This window comes from Rattus rattus, chromosome 9, assembly GCF_011064425.1.
Source record: "Rattus rattus isolate New Zealand chromosome 9, Rrattus_CSIRO_v1, whole genome shotgun sequence".
In the NCBI taxonomy this organism is placed as follows: Eukaryota; Metazoa; Chordata; class Mammalia; order Rodentia; family Muridae; genus Rattus; species Rattus rattus.
The window spans coordinates 47,567,342-47,590,449 of NC_046162.1; the positions used below are offsets into that span (position 1 = coordinate 47,567,342).

General features: G+C 46.1%; 1 protein-coding gene across 1 annotated transcript in view; it reads left to right on the forward strand.

The window, feature by feature from the left end:
• The first annotated feature begins 106 nt into the window (after positions 1-106).
• The window catches only part of Stx8 (syntaxin 8), a 233,929-nt gene continuing 210,927 nt past the window's right edge, over positions 107-23,108 (forward strand). The window contains exons 1-4 of the mRNA XM_032911651.1: positions 107-211; positions 3,481-3,580; positions 5,239-5,333; positions 16,344-16,454. Of these exons, the coding sequence (XP_032767542.1) occupies positions 123-211; positions 3,481-3,580; positions 5,239-5,333; positions 16,344-16,454 (395 nt within the window). The 5' untranslated portion in view covers positions 107-122. The remainder of the gene's footprint in view (positions 212-3,480; positions 3,581-5,238; positions 5,334-16,343; positions 16,455-23,108) is intronic.

A 23,108-nucleotide genomic window follows, 5' to 3' on the forward strand; every position in this document is an offset into this window, starting at 1 on the left:
TTGCAACCCACTGTCCCCTAGGGGTGCGCTTTGGGTGGTGGGGGCGTAGTTCTGAGGTCAATAAAACAGGTTTCACTTTGCAAACTCTGGGCTCCGGTGGCGCACCCTCCAAACTGCGGAGAATGAGCCGCGCGGGCCGCCGTAGTCAGCTGCTACGAGCAGGAAGTGTCCCAGCTGCAGGCGGAGACTGCACCATGGCCCCAGACCCCTGGTGAGTTGCCGGTGATGGCAGCAGTGTATGGGGATTAACTTGGCGGGTGGAACTGGCTTCCAGGGACTGGCAGAAGCCCTGGTCATCGTTGAGCTTGAGGCTGGCGGCTTTAGGGATGAGGATCGGGCGAGGATCCTCCTTGTTGAGGGGACTCAGCCATGTACTGCCTACTCGGTGCTAACTCTGTGGTCCCAGGGGAGACTCTGACCTGGGGGAGCTGGGACTTGAGTAATCGAGTAATTTGCCCCCCTTTTTTGTGGGGCTTCTCGCCTATCCTGATTGTGGCTGACTGCATGCGTAGACTTCCCTGGGCTCCTGTAAAAGTGAGGTCGATATAACCTTTCGGTGGGACATGCCTTCACCCATTAATCCCCCTGCATGAAGGGAATAAACTGAAGTTCACACTCCATGGTCACCAGTTAGTAGCTAGTTGGGCACGGGTGTTATGGGCTCTTCACAAAAAACTTGTAGGACTCTGAGAGGGAAATTTTGCACTTGTAATAAGGCATTTACCCTTTCCTGCATCAGGAGCATGAAGACTTATGTGAGTAAGAAGTGGTGTAGAAAATACCTAATAGGGATCATTTATTTAGCAAAGAAGCCCCAAGGAGAGAATGATGAAAAATATCTATACAAGGAACAAATTGCTATAAAGTCATGACCTTCCTGATTAACAATTTATTACACTGCATTTCTATAAAGTCTGTGTTGGAGAATATGCCTTATGTTGGTGTTTCTGGTACAATTTATAATTGTTTGATGGCAGACAGTTTTGAATATGAAGAGAGTGGATCCCAAGGTCAGGCTCAGAGTTACCTGGCATCTAGGCTATTTGGGCCAATTGCTGAATTGTTTGTTGTTTGTTTTTCAGTGTCTCAGTGAGTTTAGGTTGATCTTGAATTCCTGGTCCTCTTGCCTCAGTCTCCGAAGTGGTGGCATTACAGGCCTCTGCCACCATGCCCAGCCAATTGCTGAATTTTCCCATAAGGTTTTGACAATCATATACACCCCTGATAGAAGTTTAGAGACTACTGAGTATCTGAAGGAAAAAAGATAGCATCTTCATCACTTGGAAACAATCAGTGCTCACTTTTTTTTCCAATGCATTTATTGTTTGAATTTATATCCTGCTTGTATTTTACAAAACAGGAAGCATTTCTCCATGCCCTTAAGTAGTCTTAAAACCATGATTTTTAATGCACATCAGTGCATTGTCTGGGTGTGCATAACTTATTTCAAATTTGAGCTCAGTGGTAGAATAATTGTTCACCACATCCAAGACCTTGGGTTTGGTCCCCAGCAAGACAAGAAAGCTTTCAGCTGTCAAATGAGAAAGCCACTGAGACAAACAAGACTAACAGCAAAAGAGTTGCTGGAGTGTCTTGGGTAAAATTCTCCTGATCTCACTAGATTCCCGTGCCACGCTCTGCAGAGAACTGATGTCTGCTATTTTGTACCTTCCATGTGGCAGAACATGCCAGGCATGCTTTCTTCTCTCATCTTTGCTTATGCCGTGTGCTTTCCACGGTGTTTAGATTTCGCTTCTCCTTCCTATAGGGAAATCTGCTTTAGACTTTTTTAGAAGTCAGCCCAAAGTGTCCTCTTGCGGCCCAGCCTGTTTGAGTGCCTCATCAGTGATCTCTTCCTTCCTGGGCTCTATAGGCACTCAAGTTAGGTCCCGTTCCTAATAGACGTGACTTGGTCAGGGCTTTATATGTTTGATGTGCTGTCACAGAGCAGGACTGAAGCTCCTGTCTTCATAGGTGACGGTGTGGAGACAATAGATATGGGGAAGTTGGGGCTAGGATCATTTTTCTTATTACTCTGCTATATTATTATTAGTTTTTTTAAACCACCTGCTTTTTTTCATAAGCCTATACCAGATTATACTGAATGGTTCATACTGATGTATAGGTGAGTCTAGGCTTAGGGGGTAACATTGCCTCTGAAGTGCTTGTGGAGTTCACAACACAAAGTTCTCTGTATAGGACCTGGAGCCATAGCCCCAGCCCGAGGTACACACTTTGGTGACTGAGTCTAGTGCCTTGCCTAAGCTAAACATTGATCTATGCCCTTACTCACCACCACCCCTTTCTTTTTGAAGTATGGGACTGATCGCTAAGTTTTCCCCAAGCTGCTGAGGTTATAGGCTACTACTTCTAGTACTGGAATATTTTAGGGAAGTAAGTTACTTATCTTCTTATGGGTAGAACTGGGACATCCGGGCAAACAGCAGTTTTCAACATTTTGAAATGGACAGCCCTGGAAAATACATCATTCACATGAGCACAGGAGTCCCCGCTTGTAAGGAGCAGAGTGGCGTGCGAGATGAGACAGGAGATGAACATGCTGTGATAAGGAACACTCTGGGTGCTATTGGTTGTTGATTTGAATTTTTTTTCTAGAGATTTATTAATTTATTTTATGTATGTGAGTACACTGTCACTCTCTTCCAGAAGAGGGCATCATATCACATTAAAGATAGTTGTGAGCCACCATGTGGTTGCTGGAAATTCAACTCAGGACCTCCAGAAGAGCAATCAGTGCTCTTAACTGCTGAGCCGTCTCTCCAACCCTGAATTTTAATTTTTAAAAGATTATTTCTTTTAAGCATGTGAGTGTTTTGCCCGTATGCATGTCTGCACACCATGTGTTTGCCTGGTAACTTACAGAGGCTGGAAGAGGGTATGAGACAATTCTCAATTGCCACGTGGGACCTGAGAATTGAACCCAGGGCCACAGGAAGAGCAGCAGTGCTCTTAACCTCCGAGCCAGCCCCTCATTCAGCTCATTTGAATCTTTCCAAGCCCAACACTGTTGGGTGGCAGGTGGAGAGCCACTCAGTGTTCTGAGAGAACCGTGGCAGGGTTAGGAGTCTGCCAGGCTTCTTTGTCAGCTAGAGTGTTTTTGCTGCCTGCCCACAGTTCCTGCTGTCTCCACAGCATGCTTTTTTTTTCTTTTTTCTTTTTTTTGGAGCTGGGGACCGAACCCAAGGCCTTGCGCTTGCTAGGCAAACGCTCTACCGCTGAGCTAAATCCCCAACCCCTCCGCAGCGTGCTTTTTGCACGTCACTTCTCATCTTGCCTCTGTGTCTCCTGCCCTGAAACAGCATCTCCTTGTCACTGTGTTCCCTTAGACTAGGCTGGCCTCGAGCTCACAGAAATCCTCCTGCCTCCGCCTTTGCAAGGCTAGGATTGAAGGCACGTGACACCACACCTAGCCAGCACTTTCTTTTAAAGAACTTTAACGCGACTTTGACTTTGGTGCAGGTTCTCCACGTACGATTCTACTTGTCAGATTGCCCAAGAAATCGCTGAGAAGATTCAAGAACGAAATCAGTGTGAAAGAAGAGGTGAGAAGACACCTAAGGTAATGCAGGGAGGAATCCGCGTGCTGCTGAGCTCTGACGTCTGAAAGCATTGCTAGATCTGAGGTGTGCTGTGGGGGTGGGGTGTGCGCGCGCGCGTGCGTGTGTGTGTGTGTGTGTGTGTGTGTGTGTGTGTGTGTGTGTGTGTGTGTGTGCGTGTACATCTTTTAGATCTTTGCAATGGGTTTTGGTATGTTGTATCGAATTTTACTTTTTCGCCATCGGTAAATTATGACCATTCCTCCAAGATAAAAATTCCTCTGTATTTCATTCACTGACTTTTTATACAGCTACAGTTGTTCATACTTTTGATAGCTGCTGGCATTATATTCCATAGGGTTCACACTGTTGGCAGCTGCTGGCACTGTACCCTGAGTCTGTGTGCATGTGTCCCTTGGGTGTGTGTGTGTGTGTGTGTGTGTGTGTGTGTGTGTGGTGTGCCATTTTGATAGTGTTTGGGGTATGTGTGTGTCTGTCTTGGTTGCCCAGGCTGGTCCTAGTTCAGGATTCAAGTGGTCCTCCTGCTGAAGCCTCACAAGTGGGTTCTATTCTTCACTCTAAATACATGGCGGGCTCCTTCCCCTCAACTCCACATCAGCATGATGGGCGCTCCTTTGGCTTCCAGGGATATTAGAACAAAGCTAGGCTTTTCCAGCCTGCTGACATCTTGGACAGTTGCTTGAAACTTGTTACCTTGCTCATCAGAGAGAGAGAAAAAGAGAGAGGGAGAGAGAGAGAGAATGAATGAGAATGTGTGTGTGTCTGTGTGAATGTATGTGTGTGTGTCCTGCTTCTCCCTGAGCTATATAGCTGCTACTTTGTTGTTTTGTTGAGCAAGGGTCTCACTGTGTAGCCTGGACCATGCTGACCTTGCACTCCTAGAGATAGATCCTCTCGTCTCTCCAGAGCTGGGATTATAGGCGTACCCCAATATGCCTCACGTAACTGCTACTTTTAGCAAGCAGCAGTGACAACAGTGGCATTCTGCCTTTTTAATATTCCTCTGATTTCATCCAAGTCCAATCTGTTTTCATTTAAATGGGCCTTTTCTTCTTCACATTTCCAAATGTCAAAGTAGGGCTCGCCCCACCCCTTCTTCATCTTTAGAGTCACAAACAGACATGTCCTCTGGGTTTTTAGGATGATTGGAGAAAATCCTCACAGTCGTAGAAGAAGAGCCGTGCGTGGTTAGCATTCCTTTCATGGAAAAAGAACACGTATTCTCCAGTGTTCACATGGGCTATAAATACACCAGAGTGTTCAGAGACCAGTCAGGATGGTAATGGGACTTGACACCTTGTCATCTGAAGCATGGTTGAGGGAACCAGGGAGCTTTGCTGTTGGGCAAGGACTGGGGGAACACAGTTTCCTGCATGGTCCCAGGGTGGGTAAAATACAGCGGGTAGGAGAATTCCAGCCGAGTATGAATGCAAGCTGACAGTTTCCACTCAGTGTCTGTGTTCCCGTGTGGACCAGGTTGCCATGGGCAGGTGCACTATGGGGACAAGCTCCAGGTGGGTGGCTAGACCATGATGCCATTGAGACCTTTACAACCCTGAGAGTGTCCTCACGAGGCTAAGCCTCCCTCCCAGGTCTGTTTAACTTGGCAGATGCTACACCTCAGGCCCGGTGGACTCAGGCTGTGTCCTTCTCTTTGCAGCTTACCCTGACAATCAGAACTTTGTTGAAGAATCTGAAGGTAAAGATCGACCTCTTGAAGGACTTACTTCTAAGAGCTGTGTCGACGCGCCAGATGTATCCATGTAAACAAACCCACCCTTTTCTGGAGTGGGAGGAAAAGCAGTCTTAAGACAGGAAGGAATCTGGGCCATCCAGCTTTTTCCACAGCTCAAGGAGGACGTGGTTTCCACACTGTTGCTGTAATCATACATTCTGTCTTAAGTGCTCACTGTGTTACAATGACTATAGGGAAGGCCTAACTGAGGAATAAATCCGTTTCGGTGTAGACTCACAGGCAGGAAAGCTAACGCTTTCTGTCAGGGCTCCGTAGAGTCACCCACTGCTCTCTGTCACTGCCTTGAGGATGGCTAGATGCTTCTCCAGCCAGAGGACTTCCATAACAGTTCTGAGCAGTGGTTCCCTGCTGGACTTTGCAGAGCATTTCCCCCCCTTTTCTCAGTAGACCAAGCCTTAATAGCCAAAGCTCTGCCCTCACATCTATGAGCTCAGATAAAGACATACTCTGGTATACCCAGTTTTGCGGAGCTGCTGGGGGTGGAATCAGGGCTCTGTGCGTGCTAGCCAGATGCTCCCACAATCGAGCAACCTCTGAGCCGTGGGATGTCTTGTACTTCTCTGCTTCCTGGCCTATAACATCGTTTTTGCTTTGTAAAGCTTCAGCTGTAGACTGGTGGGGTGTGACTTGCCCATTTCATTCTTTCAGGGACACAGGTAAATGTCCCTAGCCTGGGAGTTTTGGGGGTAATGAGTGTGTTGGGATTTGATTAAGGCAAGCTGGGTCATCTGAACCTCCTGTGAGTTATCAAGTACTTAAGCTCTGTTTTGAGCTGGGTGGTTGTACACATCTGTAATCCCAGCACTGAAGAGTGAGGCAAGATAGAGCATTAAAAGCTAGCCTGGGCTACATAGTAAGTTTGAGGCTAGGCTAGGCTTTATGATGAGGCACCCTACCCCACCCCATCCTGCCTCAAAACAAACATTTTTAAAAGAAATTCACAATGTAACCTGCTACCTAAACTAATTCTTGAAACCTAGTTTATATTGAAGTGAAAACTGATCCCATGGTTGTATCTCTTTAAATTGGCTCTAATTCAGGCCAAAGATCTGACTTTTGGTAGCAGAAGAAACCATATGTCCTGGCTTTAAATGTGGGGAAATGTAGGAATACCGCTCTTTTGACAAAACGATGAAGGTGTTTCAAAAGTACATCTTCTCCTAAAGGAGCCCTGTTATGTTAGCAGGATGGTTGGCATGACTTAGTTGCATGGTTTTCCATATGTTTAATTATTAATCTGCTGAGGTTTCAAATAAAAGTCTCATTTTAGTAAACAATGGGGGCCTTCTTTCAAACACAATTGAAATATTCTGGCGTGTAATTTTACCCCCTGACTGGTATCATTTGGGACTGCCCTGTTAGTCTGTTACATAAAGAGCTTTTATTTCACCCCAATCAACAGGTCTTAATCCCTAGACCTTGAGTGGTTTCTGATGGGTGGGACTGAGTCCTCTCCTTTCAGAGGTCAGTGCTGGGAAGTTGCATGTGTGCTTAAGGCCCAGGACTCATTTTAGTGTAACCAGTAGCATATCGTCAGAATGGTAGCTAAATACTGTCTCGTGGCTGTTAGTGCGTGTTTGCTAACTTCTAGTAAGATAGTAATTGTAATATATATATATATGCTAACTGTATAGGAAAAGAGACATAATTCAAGAACTCTATTTCTTGTTCATAGCCCCTGCTAGAGAGTAAAGACAGAGTACTAAGTGTGTAATAATTGGCTTCAATTCTGTGAACACTTTTAGTCTGACCATCTGTTATAATGGACTTTTGGTTTTATTTTGATCTCAGAATGACTTCCCAGACTACTGTGTTAAGCGCTATGCAACACATACACTGGTCTCATTATTTAAAGCATTGATTCTCAACCTGTGAGCCCGAAGGGTTGCATATCACATATTTACATTATGATTCATAACAGTAGCAAAATTACAGTTATGAAGTGTCAATGAAATAATTTTATGGGCGGGCGGGGGTCACCACATGAGGAACTGTTATTAAAGGGTTGCAGCATTAGGAAGGTTGAGAACCACTGATTTAAAACATTAGCCAAGCTTGAAGGAATATGAATATGGATGATATTTGTATTTCCTGGCGGGGGCGGGAGGACCTCAACTGGATTATAAAAGCTTTGTAAAATATTTTTTTTCTTCTTTCCTTCAAATAGTTGAGTTTTGTTGGTAGAGGTGAAATTCATACCATACACCACATGGGGGCGCTCCTAAACCTGTTTTCAAGGAAGCCTTTTTTCCTAGCGTGGAAAGGAGGTGGCGAATAGATACAACCTCTTTTGTTAGCTTGTTTGATGCTCGGGATTGAACCCAGAGTCCTGGACATGCTAAGCACGTGTTCTACGGCTCCACCCCCAGGTAGCTTCTTCTAGTCTCCCTTTTTTCCACCATCCTTCCTCTTAAACATTTTTAATAATTCAGGTTTTCCTCCAGATTTCAGCCACTTCAGATGGAAGCTCATCGGTGCTCGTTGCTTCATATGCTTGGTCTTGGTGGTTTCTTTTCTTCTTTATAAAGAAAGGTGACTTGGCCAGATCAACCTTGGCACCTTGTGTTACAGAAATAGGTGGAGAGATCCTAACACCACAGCAGGGAGTTTTACAGAGAGAGAATCCTGGATACGCCAGTAACTTTCCCAGGACCCTCCAGCTAGGGATACAAGAGTCGGATTCAAGCACATGACTATCCGGCTCCAGGTCCACTGTTTAAAGCTGAGTTCCCCTTACTGCATGTTGCTGTCGAACAGCTCCTCAAGGACCTCCTCAGTCACTGAAGGTTTAAGTAGCGGTCCCTGTGGCCTGTTACTTATACCTTATGACATCATGATCTTTAGTTTAAAAAGTGGCCACAAATCACCGATAGAATGGCTCTTTAAAAATCATTTTAATTTTATTTTATATTGTGTTTGTGTGTATGTGTCCTTGTGCGCACGGTACCTGAGAAAGCCAGAAAGGGTGTTGGATCCCTCGGAGCTGGAGTTACAGGCAGTTGTGAGCTGTCCAGTGTGGGCGGACTGTTTCCTGTACGAACGCAGCCAATGCTCATAACCAGTAAGCTGTCTCTCCGGCCCAGACAGGGCAACTTTTAATTACCGTTCTAGGGAGCAGTTCATGTTGAATGACTGTGTAATTCTTCCTGGCCTGGAGCTTGCTACATAGAGCAGGCTGTCCTGGGACTCAGAGGTCTGCCTGCCTCTGCCTGCCTGGGTGTTGAGATTAAGGTGAACACCACCACCTGCACCGGGTGACCTTTTAAACGGGAATATTCGATCAGCACATTTCTTTGCTATGCTGCATAACCGAGAATTGATGGTCCTTTCCTGAACATGTTTATGTCCCCCTGTCTTCGTTAGGTTGTCCAAAAACTACTAGGAGGTACCAGAAAGATAAGTTTTTTCTAGACAGCTAGATTCATGAGCATAGACATGAGATACCACATTCTTTCCTGAAAAGTGGCTCTGTTGTTGTTTTCCAAAGGAACACGGTGTGCTTTGACTCCATTAGCTTGTAATTAATTAATAAGACAGTCCTGCAGCCAGGGTGCTCAAATCTGCTGGATACATTTCTAAAATAGTTCATTAATGTCTTTGATACAGGGTCTCATCCTGTATCCCAGGCTAGCCTCAAACGATAGGCAATCCCACTACTTCTCAGCCTCGTAAGTGCTGGGTTATGGTAGTGAGCCACCGTGCACAGAAAGCACTCGCTTCTATTTCTAGCTTTTCTGTCATAGTAATTTTAGTACCTCACTGCGTTGAAGAATACACTGTGCTGTGGGAGGCTTCATGTGGAATTTCACGTAGTACTAAAAATATTCTCAGCTGGCTTTCCATGGGCCTCCTCCTTTGTTAGCTTTTCAAACCTTTACCCTTTGTGAGTGTAAGCTGGTTCTGTGGAGGGCTTCCTGATGTGGGTCCTGGGAACTGAACTCAGATCCTCTGGAAGAGCAGCAAGTGCTCTGGACTGCTGAGCCAACTCTCCAGCCCCAGTCTTTACTTTTCTTTTTTTTTAAAAAAAGAGGAAACCATTCCTTTCAAAAGTATTCAGTATCAAAAGGCATTTTGGTGCCTTCAGAGAGGGCCTGTATAGATAGGTTTTTTTTTTAGACTCTTTTAATGGTCCTAACCTCTGTGTTTTAGGAACAGTGGTGGGAAGGTGTGATAACCACCGTGTGGTGAGTGGAATGGCTGCAGCAGTGGGGAGATGTGGAGGTCCTAGAAGCATCATCACTGGGGCTGCAGTTGAGATGAAATTCTCCAACACTGACTCTCTTTGACAGAGTTTTCAGTGGCATCTGGGAATGTGGGGGAAAAAAGACATGGGAGTTCTGTTTGCTATTGGTTTTTGCCTTTGAACCTCTAATCCATACACAGCCAAGTGTAGCTGCTTGCCCATGTCCCTGGCTTGGAAGTCTGGCACCCTGGTGCTGTGGGATCAATGCAGACTTGGGGACCACACAGGGTTGAGGGTGAAGGGCAACCCTATCACTGGAGGCCAGTGAGTTCAGCCTTCCCTGGTTGGAGTTGCATTATCTACGAGGTGGAACTAATCCTGTTTTGGGAAATTGGAGAAGTATTTTTGAAGTGCCTCAGGGGATGGGCCCCTCCCATCAATTGAGATAGTCACCAGGCTGTGGAAGGGGCTCAGCAAGTAAGGGAACGTGCCACCAAGCCTGATGGCCTGAGCCTGACCCCGGGACACACAGTGGAAGAGGAGAACTGGCTCCTATAAGTTCCTCTGCCTTCCACACTAGTTGTGCAACACACACACAAACAATGAAGTGTGAAAATAAGGTACTTATCAGTAGTAACCAGGCCAGTCTAACCTAGTGCCTTACTGAATTTGATAGTTTACCGGATCCAGACGAGGGGCTACAGAGATGGCTCAGTGGTGAAGAGCACTTGTTGCACTTGCAGAGGACCTGGGTTAGTTCCCAGCACCCACGTGGCGGATCCAGTTCCAGGGGACCTATGCCTTCTGACCTCCAAGGGCACCAGGCATACACGTGCTGCACACATGCAGGCGAAACAGTTCATACACATAAAATAAATATAAAAAAATTTTATACAGTAAACCATGAAAACCTCTTAGTGACTCAGTTCTTAAGTTGTCTTAGAGTTCTCTGTTAAGGTGTGGAACCTCAGAGGCTTCCTTCTCCAGTGGAGCGCGGGTCACGAGGTAAAGACTACAGTCTTAATTTTTTTAATTACATTTTTACTTTGTGTGTGTATGTATGGAGGAGGGAAGTCTCTCCTTCCACTCTGAGGGTCGCAGGGATAGAAATTACATCCCCATGCTCTGCGGCAGGCACTGTTAACAACTGAGCCATCTATCCAACCCCCAGTGGTTGCCAAAAACATTAAGTCCTGTGAAAATACCTTCTAACAGCTTTTTCTGCATTTGCTGAGCTCCTGAAGGATTGCCAGTAGGCACAATGCTCTGTTGGGTGCAGCAAAGAAGCTGGGCTTTGGTACATGGGTAGTAGGAATCGTCACAGAGGATCAGACCTCACATTTCCACGACTTCGCCAGGTTACACAAAAATATCAGTGGTGCCAGTGGCAAAGCGCCAATTAGTGATGACTTCCTCCTGTTCCTCCGTTCTCTGACTTTGTTATTCACCAGGGTAGTGGGAGAGGGGACTCCTGGCACCAGCCCTCGACTGGGTCCTCTGTTCTTCTTCCCTTCCTTAGCCTTAGGCACAGCTTGTCTGTCTCCAGCTATGTCCACATACACGTGTCCACATACATGCAGCGTAGATCATAGATGGCACAGTTATGCAGTTTCCTATCACTTCCCCTTCATCCATCTCTTTGAGGGTCTCTTGTTTCAATGTGTTAATATAGTATAAATGAAATATAAAACAAGGCGGGGTGGCTAATTGTGTAGTTTTCTGAGTTTAGCAGGAGTCTCTAGGGATACCGAATTATCGAAAATACATGGGACCAGAAGTATTTCAGATCTAGGAATGTTTATATGTCCACGATGAGACATTTCCAACGGGGGCTCACGTGGAAGCATAAAACGTGTGTTTACATGTAGCCCAGAGTTAAGTTTATAGACTATTTAAAGTAATTTGTGCACAAATCAAAGTTTCATGTTATAAAATCTTCCACCTATGGCGTCATGAGCTCAAAAGCTCACATCTCAGAGCACTTGAGAGTTTGGACTTGGGGTTAGAGATGCTCCTGCTGTACTGCTAGTGTTTTCAACAGCGGTAGGAGGCAGCGAGCCGTGCTGGCTGCCTTGGGGTGGAGAAGCCCTGGTGTTTCGTGTCCAGCAAACACACAGGAGGAAGCTCCCTGGCACAGCGTAGAAAGAGCTGGGCTTTAGCCTCGACAGCTGATTCATGCTGGTTCCCCATTTCTTCCAGAGAAACAATGAGAAATGGCCCCTCTAGGCCAGGCATCTTCAGTCACTCATCTGCAGACCCAGTCACCCGCTCCTGCTGCCCCTCACATTGGTCCCAAGTGCTGGCTCCTTCTACGCATTACTTCAAACCTGGAACTTGCATTTGTTACATTTGTTTCATTTCAGAACGTACATTTAAAGGCTTTTTTTAGCATAAAAAATTTTTCTACTAATATTTTTTTTTTTTTTTTTTTAACCAGGAACTTCCTTTTCTCCCACAATGACATCCTGTCCTATCTCATTCTTCATCACAAACAACGTTTGTGGGTTTCTCTCGAGTTTGGGTTTCTCATCCCAGACTTTTCTAAATAGGAAATACTTAGTACGTACATACGTACATACAAATAAATATGAAGTTCTTCAGGTAGTAAAGGGACCACTTTGTAGTTCTCAGATCTTTTTTTTCCTTTTGGCACATACACCTTGGTCGTGCATATGCACACAGTAATGAATGACATTATTTATTACTTCTTACACCTCGAGTTGCCACTTCTCTTCCCTTATGGTCACTTTTTTACAGACTTCTGAAGTATTTTCTACATGCACGTATGCATGTGCGCGCGCACGCGCGCACACACACACACACACACACACACACACACACACACACACACACACACACGTACGTGCAGACATACTTCTGCCTGATCTTTATGAGAACGTTCGCTGTCCACTGGTTAGCTTGTTGCTGTTGCTGCATCTCTCCTCCCTTCATTTTGCTTGAGCACCGCATTTTAGAGCTTATTCCATGTAAAAATGATTCCAGTGTGCCCTTGTATATACCCAGAATTGTCCGTCACCACCACCATCACTTCTTTTTTTTTTTTTTTTTTTTTTTTTTTTTTGGTTTTTTTTTTCAGAGCTGGGGACCGAACCCAGGGCCTTGCGCTTCCTAGGTAAGCGCTCTACCACTGAGCTAAATCCCCAGCCCCCACCATCACTTCTTAAGTGGCTTTCTCTTTGACCTGAAGTCGCTCCATTGCATCGATGCCTCAGTTCCTTATTGGTGGATATTCAGGATGCTTCCAGAATCTGCTGAAATAAATTTGTAGCGAACTTCTGTGCTCTCAAGTTGCTGCATTTGCACATACGATCTGTTGGGAATGTTGACGTTTTGTTAGGCTCATAGAAGGCAGCCTGGCAGTTGGTTAAGCCCATTGACATTCCCCTCAGGAGGGTAGGCAAGCGCCAGCTTCCCAAGTCCTTTCCAGACTTCTTGCCAGCTTTCTAATCTGATAGGTAAAGGAGGGGTCTTGGAATCTCTCCTTTTACTCACTCTCGGCACCTGTCTCCCACCAGAGGCTTTGGTGCCCTCTTGCTTTGTTGTGTCGTGGCCTTTGCCTACTTTTTGTTGTTAGAAGTTTTATTTTGCAGAGGCTTCAAGAACTTTTATATAATTGGACTGGGGAGATGGCTCAGTGGACAGAGTGCTTCCTTTGCAAGCTTGGGGATTTGAGTTCGGACACCCAGCCGCCGTCACATAAAAGCCTGGCACAGTCTAGTCAGTCAGTGGTCTCTGGGTTCTGTGTGAGGCCCTGTCTCAAAAGGGAAGTGGGAAACAGTAGAGGATAGAGGAGGACACCTAGTCTCCCTGTGTGCGTGAACTGTTCATACAGGTGCATAGCACACATCTGCATACACACACTCCGACCCGGCACACACACACACACACACACACACACACACACACACACACGTACATGCATGTACATGCACGTACACGCGCACGTGCACACACACAAACACACACACCGTACCCTGTGTTTTATACAGTCTTCTAGGTTTTTAATCCACTATCTGTAGATTTTCATCCCTTCCTAGAAAGATTTTTTTCATTCAAGATTATTAAAACATCCTATGCATTCTCCTAATAATAGTGATACAATTTTGTCTTTTAATGTTTTAAGTTCCAGGGCCATTTGGATTTTTATATAATTTTAACCCTGGAGTTTTGTTCAGCGAGTGTCCAGTGTATGTTTGCTTGGGAGGCTGATTAATAAGACCTCTACAGAACGTCATGTCTGCAGGGTAGGCGGGCAGAACATGTAGGGAAGGCTAGCTGATATTGGGACATAACTAACAGCCCCACAACGTAGAGTTTCCGTTTGGCCTTGTCCTGTGTAATTCTTTTCACAGCTTCTGTTTTCTCCCTGCCCCATCACCAAGGAACACTGCTTAAATCGAATAAGAGCTCTCTGCTTTATTGGCAGTTTATCATTAATTTGAAAGACACAGATAGATACTTGTTCTTGGTTGGCACTGATCAGAAGATGAATATTTGGCCTTTTTATTAAAGAAGAATAAGAATAAGAATATGTGGGGTTCTGTTTCTTAGTTACAGTTGCAACACCATGGTTTCCAAGCTGGGGTGCTTGGTAACTGCTGTCAGCAGGAGATGGAAAAGTGATGGGGGTGACTGGACCCAAGGACATGTGGCGTGCTGGAATGTTGAGAGAAGCCATTTATTGTTATTATTTTTTAATATGTAGAGTAACTATGGTGCAAAGACTCAGGCTTAGGAGATTTATGATTTTTCTAATAACTCTGTTATTGAGGGAAACTTTTTTTTTGCCGGGGTTTGTTTACTGTTCCTACTAGCTAGCCAACACTTCTCTGTGCAAAATTAACAGCAGAACTCGTAGATCCCTGAGCCGTGGATTTCCCTCCCAGGCAGTAGTGATGCTAATCCTGGGTTCTGCTGAGTTCTCAGAAACTTTGGGGCCTGAACACAATGTTTTATGACCCCTTTAGACTTATGTATTTGTGAATGTACGGTGTGCCCGTGTGGACACACTCATCCTGTGGTGTGCATGTGGCAGATAGAGGCCTCGAGGGAGTCAGTTCTCTTCTACCATACGGGTTCTGGGACTCAAACTGAGGTCCTCAGGCTTGGTGGCAAGCACCTTCCTTGCTAAACCATTTCGCCAGCCCCTTATGATCTGTTTTTTACAAAGAAAAGGATCTGTAACCCGAAGCAGCCGTCTTTCATGCTTCCTGTTGTTGCCAGAACTGGTATTAGTGGCCAGCCCTGCTTCTCATTGCCAGCCTTCAGATCTGATGAAACCGCCATTCGGTAAAAAAAAATCAAAGCCAGATACCCCTTGTTTGTTTTTCTTTTTCTATTTGATGTCAGACACAAGATTTTTTTCTTAAATCTTGTTTGTTTACTTCCCATGTCCTGTCCTTTCTTCAACATTTCTTTTACCGTTTTGAGTGTGTGTGGACGTGTGGTTATACACACACAGATGTGGAGACCGGAGGTCCATGTGCAGCATCTTCCTCAATCTCTTCACACTTCACTCTCTTGAGAGAGGTCTCTTGGTGAACCCCAAGTTCATGGATTTGGGCTGGCAGAGAGTTGCCTGGGGTCTGCCAGTCTCCATTCCCCCTTCCCACCAGTTCTGCGGCTTCAGGTGAACCCTGCCAGGTCTGCTTCCCAGAGCTGTCCCGAATCCAAACACAAGGCCTCAGGCTTGCAGGGCGGCAGCTCACTCACCGTGCCCCTCCTCAGCTCTGTTCCGGTGAACCCACAGAACTTAGCATCTACTGTTTTGTTTCAAGAAAGCTAGTGCGTACACTCAGGGAGCTGATCGGGAGTGGGAGACCAGCTTGGGCTACATAGTAAACTGGGTCTCAGAAAGACAAACAAAAACGGAACTTTGGGTTAAGGACTGAGGGTGTGGCTTGGCAGTAAATCCAATGGCTCAGGAGATAAGTCCTAGTACCACAAAACCTACGGAAAGATGTAAATGTTCTGGAGTTCCATATAAAGAAACAGCCATGGCTGGTGATCACCTCAGTCAGTAACACCTGTCCTGCAGGCCTGCAGCTCTGAGGAGGATTCCAGGAGTCAATGGAAGGGTGAAAAAGGAGAGAACAGACCCCACAAAGTTGTCCTCTGACCTTTACATGCACTGTGACGTGAACCCCTCTCCCCAACCCCCACACACACCAACAATAAAGGAGCATCTGTCTCGACAGGTGAAGCTCTGCCTTTAGGTTCCAAGTCTGCCACATTTACTAGAATAACATGTCGACTTGTTTTGGTTTCCCACAAAGATCTATAGTACTTCTAACTACTGAGCTGACAGAAACATCTTTCACAGCACATTGATGCACAAAAACAACTTTCACGAAGCTTCCATCTGAGCTATTACGTTCACGGGAGACACCTCCCCCTTTCCAAACCTTAGGCTTTGTGGGAAGGGTGTTTTGAGTTTGTTTTTGCACTGCTAGGAGTCATCCCGGCCCCATCTTAGGGCATTGATGAGTTAGCAGACACCCTTGAAAGCTAAAACCTGTAGCTTAAGCCTAAGGCTCCAGCTTGCCCTTGTAGACTGTTCACTGGCAAAAGAAATAGACAGGCAAACCAGCTTTTATGTGGTATACTCTTTAGTGATAGGACTCTAATAGTGATCTCTGTCAGTGTCTGCATTATCCATTTGCAGTGGTACAGTCAGGGTCATTTACCTGAAGGATACTGGGTAGCAGTAGGTGGAGCCTGTAACGGCTGCAGGTGACTTGGGTTAATAAAGCCTTAGGGAAATGAGCTAAGCCACCCACTGTTGGACCTTAACAACTGACCACAGAACACAACTGGAGGGGGATCGAAGACAGAACCTTCTGGATGACCTTGTCACCCGAGAGAGACTGCTCCTGGCATCGTTTAAGAATGAGGGTTCCGAGCCGGATTTGATCAGGTACGATGCTTTCATTTACAGGGACACCCAGGCCCCTGAGGACTCAGGTGCCGTCACGACAGGAGGAAACGAGTTCAGAAGAGAAGCTACTCTCCTCTTCAGAGCTCTAGCAGTGAGCGATGGTTTCTATTCTGTACAAAGTCTGCTTGTTTATAGCATCTGATTGTATTTTCCTACTGCCTTTAGTTTTCATTAATTCCCCGGATTTCATAAGCCTGGTGTGTTCAGCTTAAGCTCTTGTTAGGTGGGGCATACTCATGGAGAATACAGCCCGCAGTTTTCTTTTGCCTTCTTTGAGTTTTCTGCCAGGTAAACTCCTGAAGTTGGCTTATTGAAAATTGTGTCCCAGTGAGGCTAGGACAAAGCCATAGAGGGAGGGGGCTTCCTTGGCGGCTTTCTTCCCCAGGTTCTTTGCCAGCCTGTGATGGGCAGTGCATATAGCTAACAGCTGCCCTGAACACAGCCTCCATTGCTGGGGCTAATGAAGGATGAATTGTTACACTTTTAGCATCGGCCTCTCCCTGCTTCTGGACCTTAAGTTCATGGTTGGGAATATCACAGAAGGAAACAAGTTCAGAAGAGAGACTGCTCTCCTCTCCAGGGCTCTGGCACTGAGTGACGCATCCATCCTGGAGCTCACAGGAATCAGCTTTCTGCTTAGTTGATTTTGAGGGATTTTGTAGTGTCCCAAGGGCTGCTGCCACACCCCACTTAAAAACGTTCACTCTGAGTTGGGGTGGGTGGCTTCAGGCGGTTGTCATAAGCTGGAGGCTTGCACACCACTGTCCTAGGGTGAGCCGGAGGGAAAGCAGCAGTTCATTCCTGTCGGTTCGACGGTTCTCTGGCACACTTGAGTCAAGGCGTCAGGAAGAATTTACAAAATATACAAAGCTAGGCGAAATTAAGTCACTTTTGTGAAGGATGAAAGCTGGGGTTAATGAACAAGAGGCTGTGTCTGGGCGAGGTTTTAAAATGCAGGCCGAAGCTTGTGGGGCAAACTTAACTGAGACTCCTTAGTGCTCTCTGGCACTGTTCAGTCCTGTAGATACAGGGGATGGAGTGAGAGGCTGCTGATCCAGATTGGTGAGCCAGGGCAGGTCAGCAGAGGAATCCAGATGAGACGAAATGACATCTTCCAGTAAGAGCCTTCACTGTAGGCAAGAGAGGGAAATAATAGCTCAGATGTAGTTGCCCACTCCTGTAACCTTGGCTCTTGTGAGACCAAGGATTGCTTGGATACATAGGCCAGCCTGGGTCACAGTGAGACACTGTGTCAGAGGAAGGAGGAAGGGGGAGGAGGAGGAGAGTGGCACATACTCTGTTTGCTTTCTAGACACCAGACACTGCTAACTCAGCCACTCTTTACAGCATCACCTTTCAAAAGGACACAGGAGGGTAGTCAGTTCTAAAGCCAGCCTGCTGGAAAGGTTGGGTTCCGTGTGTGTGTGTGTGTGTGTGTGTGTGTGTGTGTGTGTGTGTGTGTGTGTGTGTATGCACATGAGTACAGGTGCCTTTAGAAGCCAGAGGAATCGGAGGCAGTTGGACTTGAAGTTAGTGGTGGTTTAAGTCACTGAATGGATGCTAGGAACCAAATGGGTCCTCTGTAAGAGCAGCATAAGATGGGGTTGGGGATTTAGCTCAGTGATAGAGCGCTTGCCTAGCAGGCGCAAGGCCCTGGGTTCGGTCCCCAGCTCCAAAAAATAGAAAAGTTAAAAAAAAAAAAAAAGAGCAGCATAGGGTCACAGTCACCAAGCCATCTCTCTAGTCCCTAGAGATCAAATTGTAACTTTTCCATAATAGAGAGGGCTGGACCAGGCAGCTTACTAGTCCCTCACTCACCTGGGGTTCTAGTCCATTGATTTAAAACTGGGCCATGTTTTGCCCATTTTTTTGTTGTTATTAGAACCAGATGAGGTGATTGCCTTTATGAGCTTTGCAAACAGTGAAATCAATGTCTTTAAAGGTGTCATCTCTGGAGTGTTGAGTCTCCACTGGGTTAGGGGAAGCTCAAGCTGCTGCCAGGTGTGAGAACCTTCTGTCTCACCATCACATGCTCTACTCCTCAAGTGACCTGGCCTCCTTGGCCAGTCTTTTCCATGTGCTGCCCCTGGCATTACCCACCCTCCCAGCTGTCCCCTCCCAGGCCCCAGTGTGCTGCCTGTTGCCTCGTTCATTACTAGACAGTCTTCTGTTAGATCTAGCTATCAGACCAACGTTGACTAGTAGCTTATCTTCTATGTCTATTTTAATCAAAGCATCCTCAGATCCTAGGATTTAAACCAAAGCAAATGACTGGATGGGAGAATTTTAGGAAACCTGGCAGATTCAGAGCAAAGACAGACTTGGTTTGGGCCAGAGGCCTGAGGACCTTCCATTCCTGTCACTAAGACTGTGTGTTAAGGTTGACCCACCTGGACCCAAAGCAGCTACATATCAGTCTGTTGGTAAGTGGTTGGGATGACTTGTGCTAATCAGAATAAACTGGAGTAATATGAATTCTGGATGTTGCATCGTGTAAGGTCACTGGCCGAACTTACCCGTATTTCCCCAAGATAGAGAGCCCAAGGCAGTGCATGCACACACATGTACACACACAGCTTGTCCTTCAGTAAGCTGCCAGAGAAGTTGTGTTTAACAAGTACGTACGCACTGCCAAGGAGAGGGCTGAGGAGAGGGGCCCATTTCCCAGAGCATGACTCCTGCCTTGTGTAAGAAATCAGTGGGCCAAATAGGAATCAGCCACAACGGAAACATAAAGAAGGAGAATGGTAGCGGATTATTAGGTGAACTCCTCAGTTTCTTAGCAAACCGTTGTGGGACTGGGGTTGGTTAGCGCCATTGTGCCCATCCTAACAGGAATATGTCTGTGTGTGCCTGTACGAGAAGTGCAAGTCCCGTAGACAGTGTAGGAAAGCCCAGCTAGTAAGGAGACGCATACTAGAGAGAAGCCACTCCAAAATGGGGTTAGGAGAGTCCCTGGGTACTCGGGGTCATGAGAGTGCACCCCCAGGGTGGTTGCCTTGCTCTAACTAAGCAGGGAGATGGCACCATTGCTGATGCAGAAACCTTAAGGGTACCCAGTGAGCGAAGGGATGCTGAGCCTGAAATTTCTTGCTTCTGCTTGCGTTGCGAAGCCCGTGTCCCTCATTCTCAGAAGCCTCCCGTACCTTTCCTCCAATCTCCTCTTCTCTCAGACGGAGCTTATTAGGGAGGGAAGCGTCTTGGCAAACGTCAGTTTGGATTAACACTTCCTTTAAGCAGACATTAACGAGCTGATCCCATAATTGAATGTGTAGCCCTCATGTGACAGAGTCTTCATTTCACCTCGCAGATCACCCGTCATTATTCTAGAGCAGTAAGCCTGGGACCAAATAAGCAATGGTTGGCTAATTTAGGTATTTGGACAGTTGTTAAGGAAGCCTCTGTGCAACAGTGTCCCTCGGAGCACGATAAGCAGTGACACAGCTGCTGACTTGAAAGCCGGCTGCCCTTTGCATTCAGAGCATTGCCGAGCCTCGCAATTAGCTGGAGCTTTGTGAAGAGAGAGAGGAATGACTGCATACTCCACTGCGCTGTGACGGTCTCTGAGATTAACTCGGCTGTCGTGGGTGGCTAACCGGCTAAGCTTAACTCCACATCGCTAACCACACAGAGGATTATGGGAAGGCAAGTTATTTGGAGTTTGTGTTGGTAGTTTTATGTCAGGAAAGGGATGCTAGCAAAATGGCAGCTTGCTAGAATCAAAAGGTGGTGATAACGAAATGTCACATTTTCTAGGAATAGAATGACTTTAATTTTAGACACCCACTTTTCTCCTGATCTACTGAAAACATAGACTATACAGTATGTATTTTATATCACTGTGTGGGCAGCCCAAGTATGCATGAGAAAAATTACATTAAATCTTACATTAAAAATATAACCTCTCAAAATGAGTAAGTTAAAAAAATTAAATTAAAAAAAAAAAAGCATATAAAACTTCTCTTGCAGGGCATGATGGCCCATGCCTGTAGACCCAGCTAGGGGGCTGAGGCTGGAGGATTGCTGAGGAGTTCTGGGCTGAGTATGTTATGCCAACCAGGTGTCTGCACCAAGTCTGGCATCACTATGGTGATCTCCTGGTAGTGGGGCTCATTCATTAGGTTCCCCGGCAGTGTAGTAAACATGGATACAGATGCAAGAATGCTGTGATAAAGCTCACAGTGCCTAGCGTGTGTGCCCGTCGCCATCCCTGCCTCTCGGGATGTGGCAGCCTGAAGTTAGCACTAAGAGAGAGCGCTTGCTCTTTGTAGGGTGTAGTCCCTGGAATACCCATACGGTAACATGACACACACCATGTCAGGAAACAGTGAACTCAGCAGAAGAGTGAGCGCATCGTCCTCTGTATCAGTGTGAGCCTGTTTAGCTAGTGATGTCACAGGAGCCAGCACTCATCGTTTACCTTTTTTTTAAATATATTTTTTGCCTCTTGATGGAGATCTTAAGTATCCTGATGACAGGGATCAAAGGCTACACAGTGCTTAAAGAGTTTCTCCTGAATGAAGGAACACCTCTCTACTTCCTCTGTGTCTGCATCCCTCCAAAGTCCTATCCTAGAACTGGGTACACTTGAACACAGCAAGTTTTCGTTCATTGGAAGCCACTCCAAGACGTGATCGGCTACTTGGGAAACTAAAGGCTGTGACTGTCAGGTGTGTTTAATAAAAAGCTTTCTCAGCGACTCAGAGGTCCAGGTTGTCTCGTCACAGGGCTGTGCTATTGTAACACAAGGCCACGTATCATGTGGATGGAGCAGAGAGAGATGTGGAGCACTATTCCCTCTTAGACGATTTGGCCTGCAACTATCTTACCCTCTGGCCATTGGCTGGAGGTGGTCACGTGGCTCCAACTTTCCTGTGCAGGAAGCTGGGGCTACAGTACTGAACTGGGGCAGGGGCGGCATATACTCTGGGCTCCCTGGTTATTTTGAGTAATTTGATAGGTAAGCATGTAGCCCTGCTGCTTTTCTAGTCAGCAGTCGGGAGAGAGAGCACAGCATCAGACTTCAGGATATGGAGCCACTCGAGCTAAGCACGGAACAGGCATGGAAACCGGCACTTGGGCCAGCGCACAGAAGAGAGGATCCACAGAATAGAGGATCCGAAGCAAAGCCACACAGCCGCAGCCACACTGCAGAATAGACAGCCTCTTTGACGAATGGTGCTGGGGAAACTGGATACCCACATTTCACAGGCTGAAACTCAATGCCTGACTCTCGCCCTGTACAAAAATCAGTTTACAAATGGAGCAAAAAACGGTGTAAGAGTCTAGAAGTACACATTTCAAGATATGGGCATAGACAGGATTTTCTAAATAGGACTTAACAGTTCAAGGAATAGTATATTTTGACAAAGGGGGAATGTATCAAAATAGGAGGCTAATGGTGGCTGAGAATGTGGATTAGAGTCTGAAGTCCTGGGTTCAGTTTCTAGCACCCAAGAAAAAGAAATGGCTCCCACACGGGGAAGGAGACCGATGGTGCAGCCCACAAAATGGCAGAGAGCCTAGCAGCTTTTCTTCCGACAGACGTGTGAACATGAAAGAACCAACAGACCTGTTAAGGCCAGATGAACTGGTCTGACACTTTTGAAAAGTATGACGGATCAGCAAGGTCACAGAGAGTCCAGAGCTCTACATCCTCAGCCGTCAGGGATGTAACTCAAATTACTAAGGTTCTGTCTCACCCTAATGGCTGCCATCTGGAAAACAAACAGCAACAAACACTGGGAGGAGTGGAGTGACTCCTGGCAGAAGCTGTTGTGGAAGTCATTATAGAATGCCTCAAAAAATTATTATAGAGTGCCTTAAAAAACAAACAAACAAACAAACAAAACAAACCCATAGAGCTAATATATGACCCAGCAGCACCGTTCCTTAGGAATATACCCAGAGGAACCATCATACACTAGATGCTTGCATACCTAAGTTTCACCCAGCATCATGCATGATGGCTGTGTTTGGGAATGAGCCTAGGTGGTGATGATGAGTAGAGCATATATCTAAATGCTATAAGCCGTAAGAAGAATGATTAGGCTGTTTGTAAGATCACGCGTTTGCATGTGAGTGCAGGTGCCTACAGAGGGCATGAGTTTGGTTCACCATGCAGTTAGGATTGACTCCTTCAGCCACAGGGAACAGATAATCCTACCAAATCTACTTAAAGCGTCCTCCTAAAGGAGGCCCCACGTTAGAACACTGGCTAACTGAGCTGCCTGGTGCTGCTGTCCGTTATCCTCTGCTCCTCTGCCTTCCGCTCAGCCCGAAGCCTCTCATGGTTTCCAGATGGATGCAGCAGCTATTAAGCTGCACTGGGGGCAGAGCAATAGGAGAGGAAGAAGATACTTAGCATGAGTAAAATATTCCTGTGGCTAGGAAATCTGAAAAGCATTTACCAGGATTCAGGGAAAGTCCTCTCGTTTTGACCCTCACTCCTACAAAGTAATTAATGTTTTTGCCCATATCCTTCTAGGAGTTTTTGAAACTTAATAGCAATAAACAGGAGTATATTCTCTTATAGTTCACCATCTTTCATACATGCCTTATACATTATTATATATCTTAGAGATATCTTCCCATTCAGATTTGTAGTTGATAGTTTAGTATTAAGTTATTAGT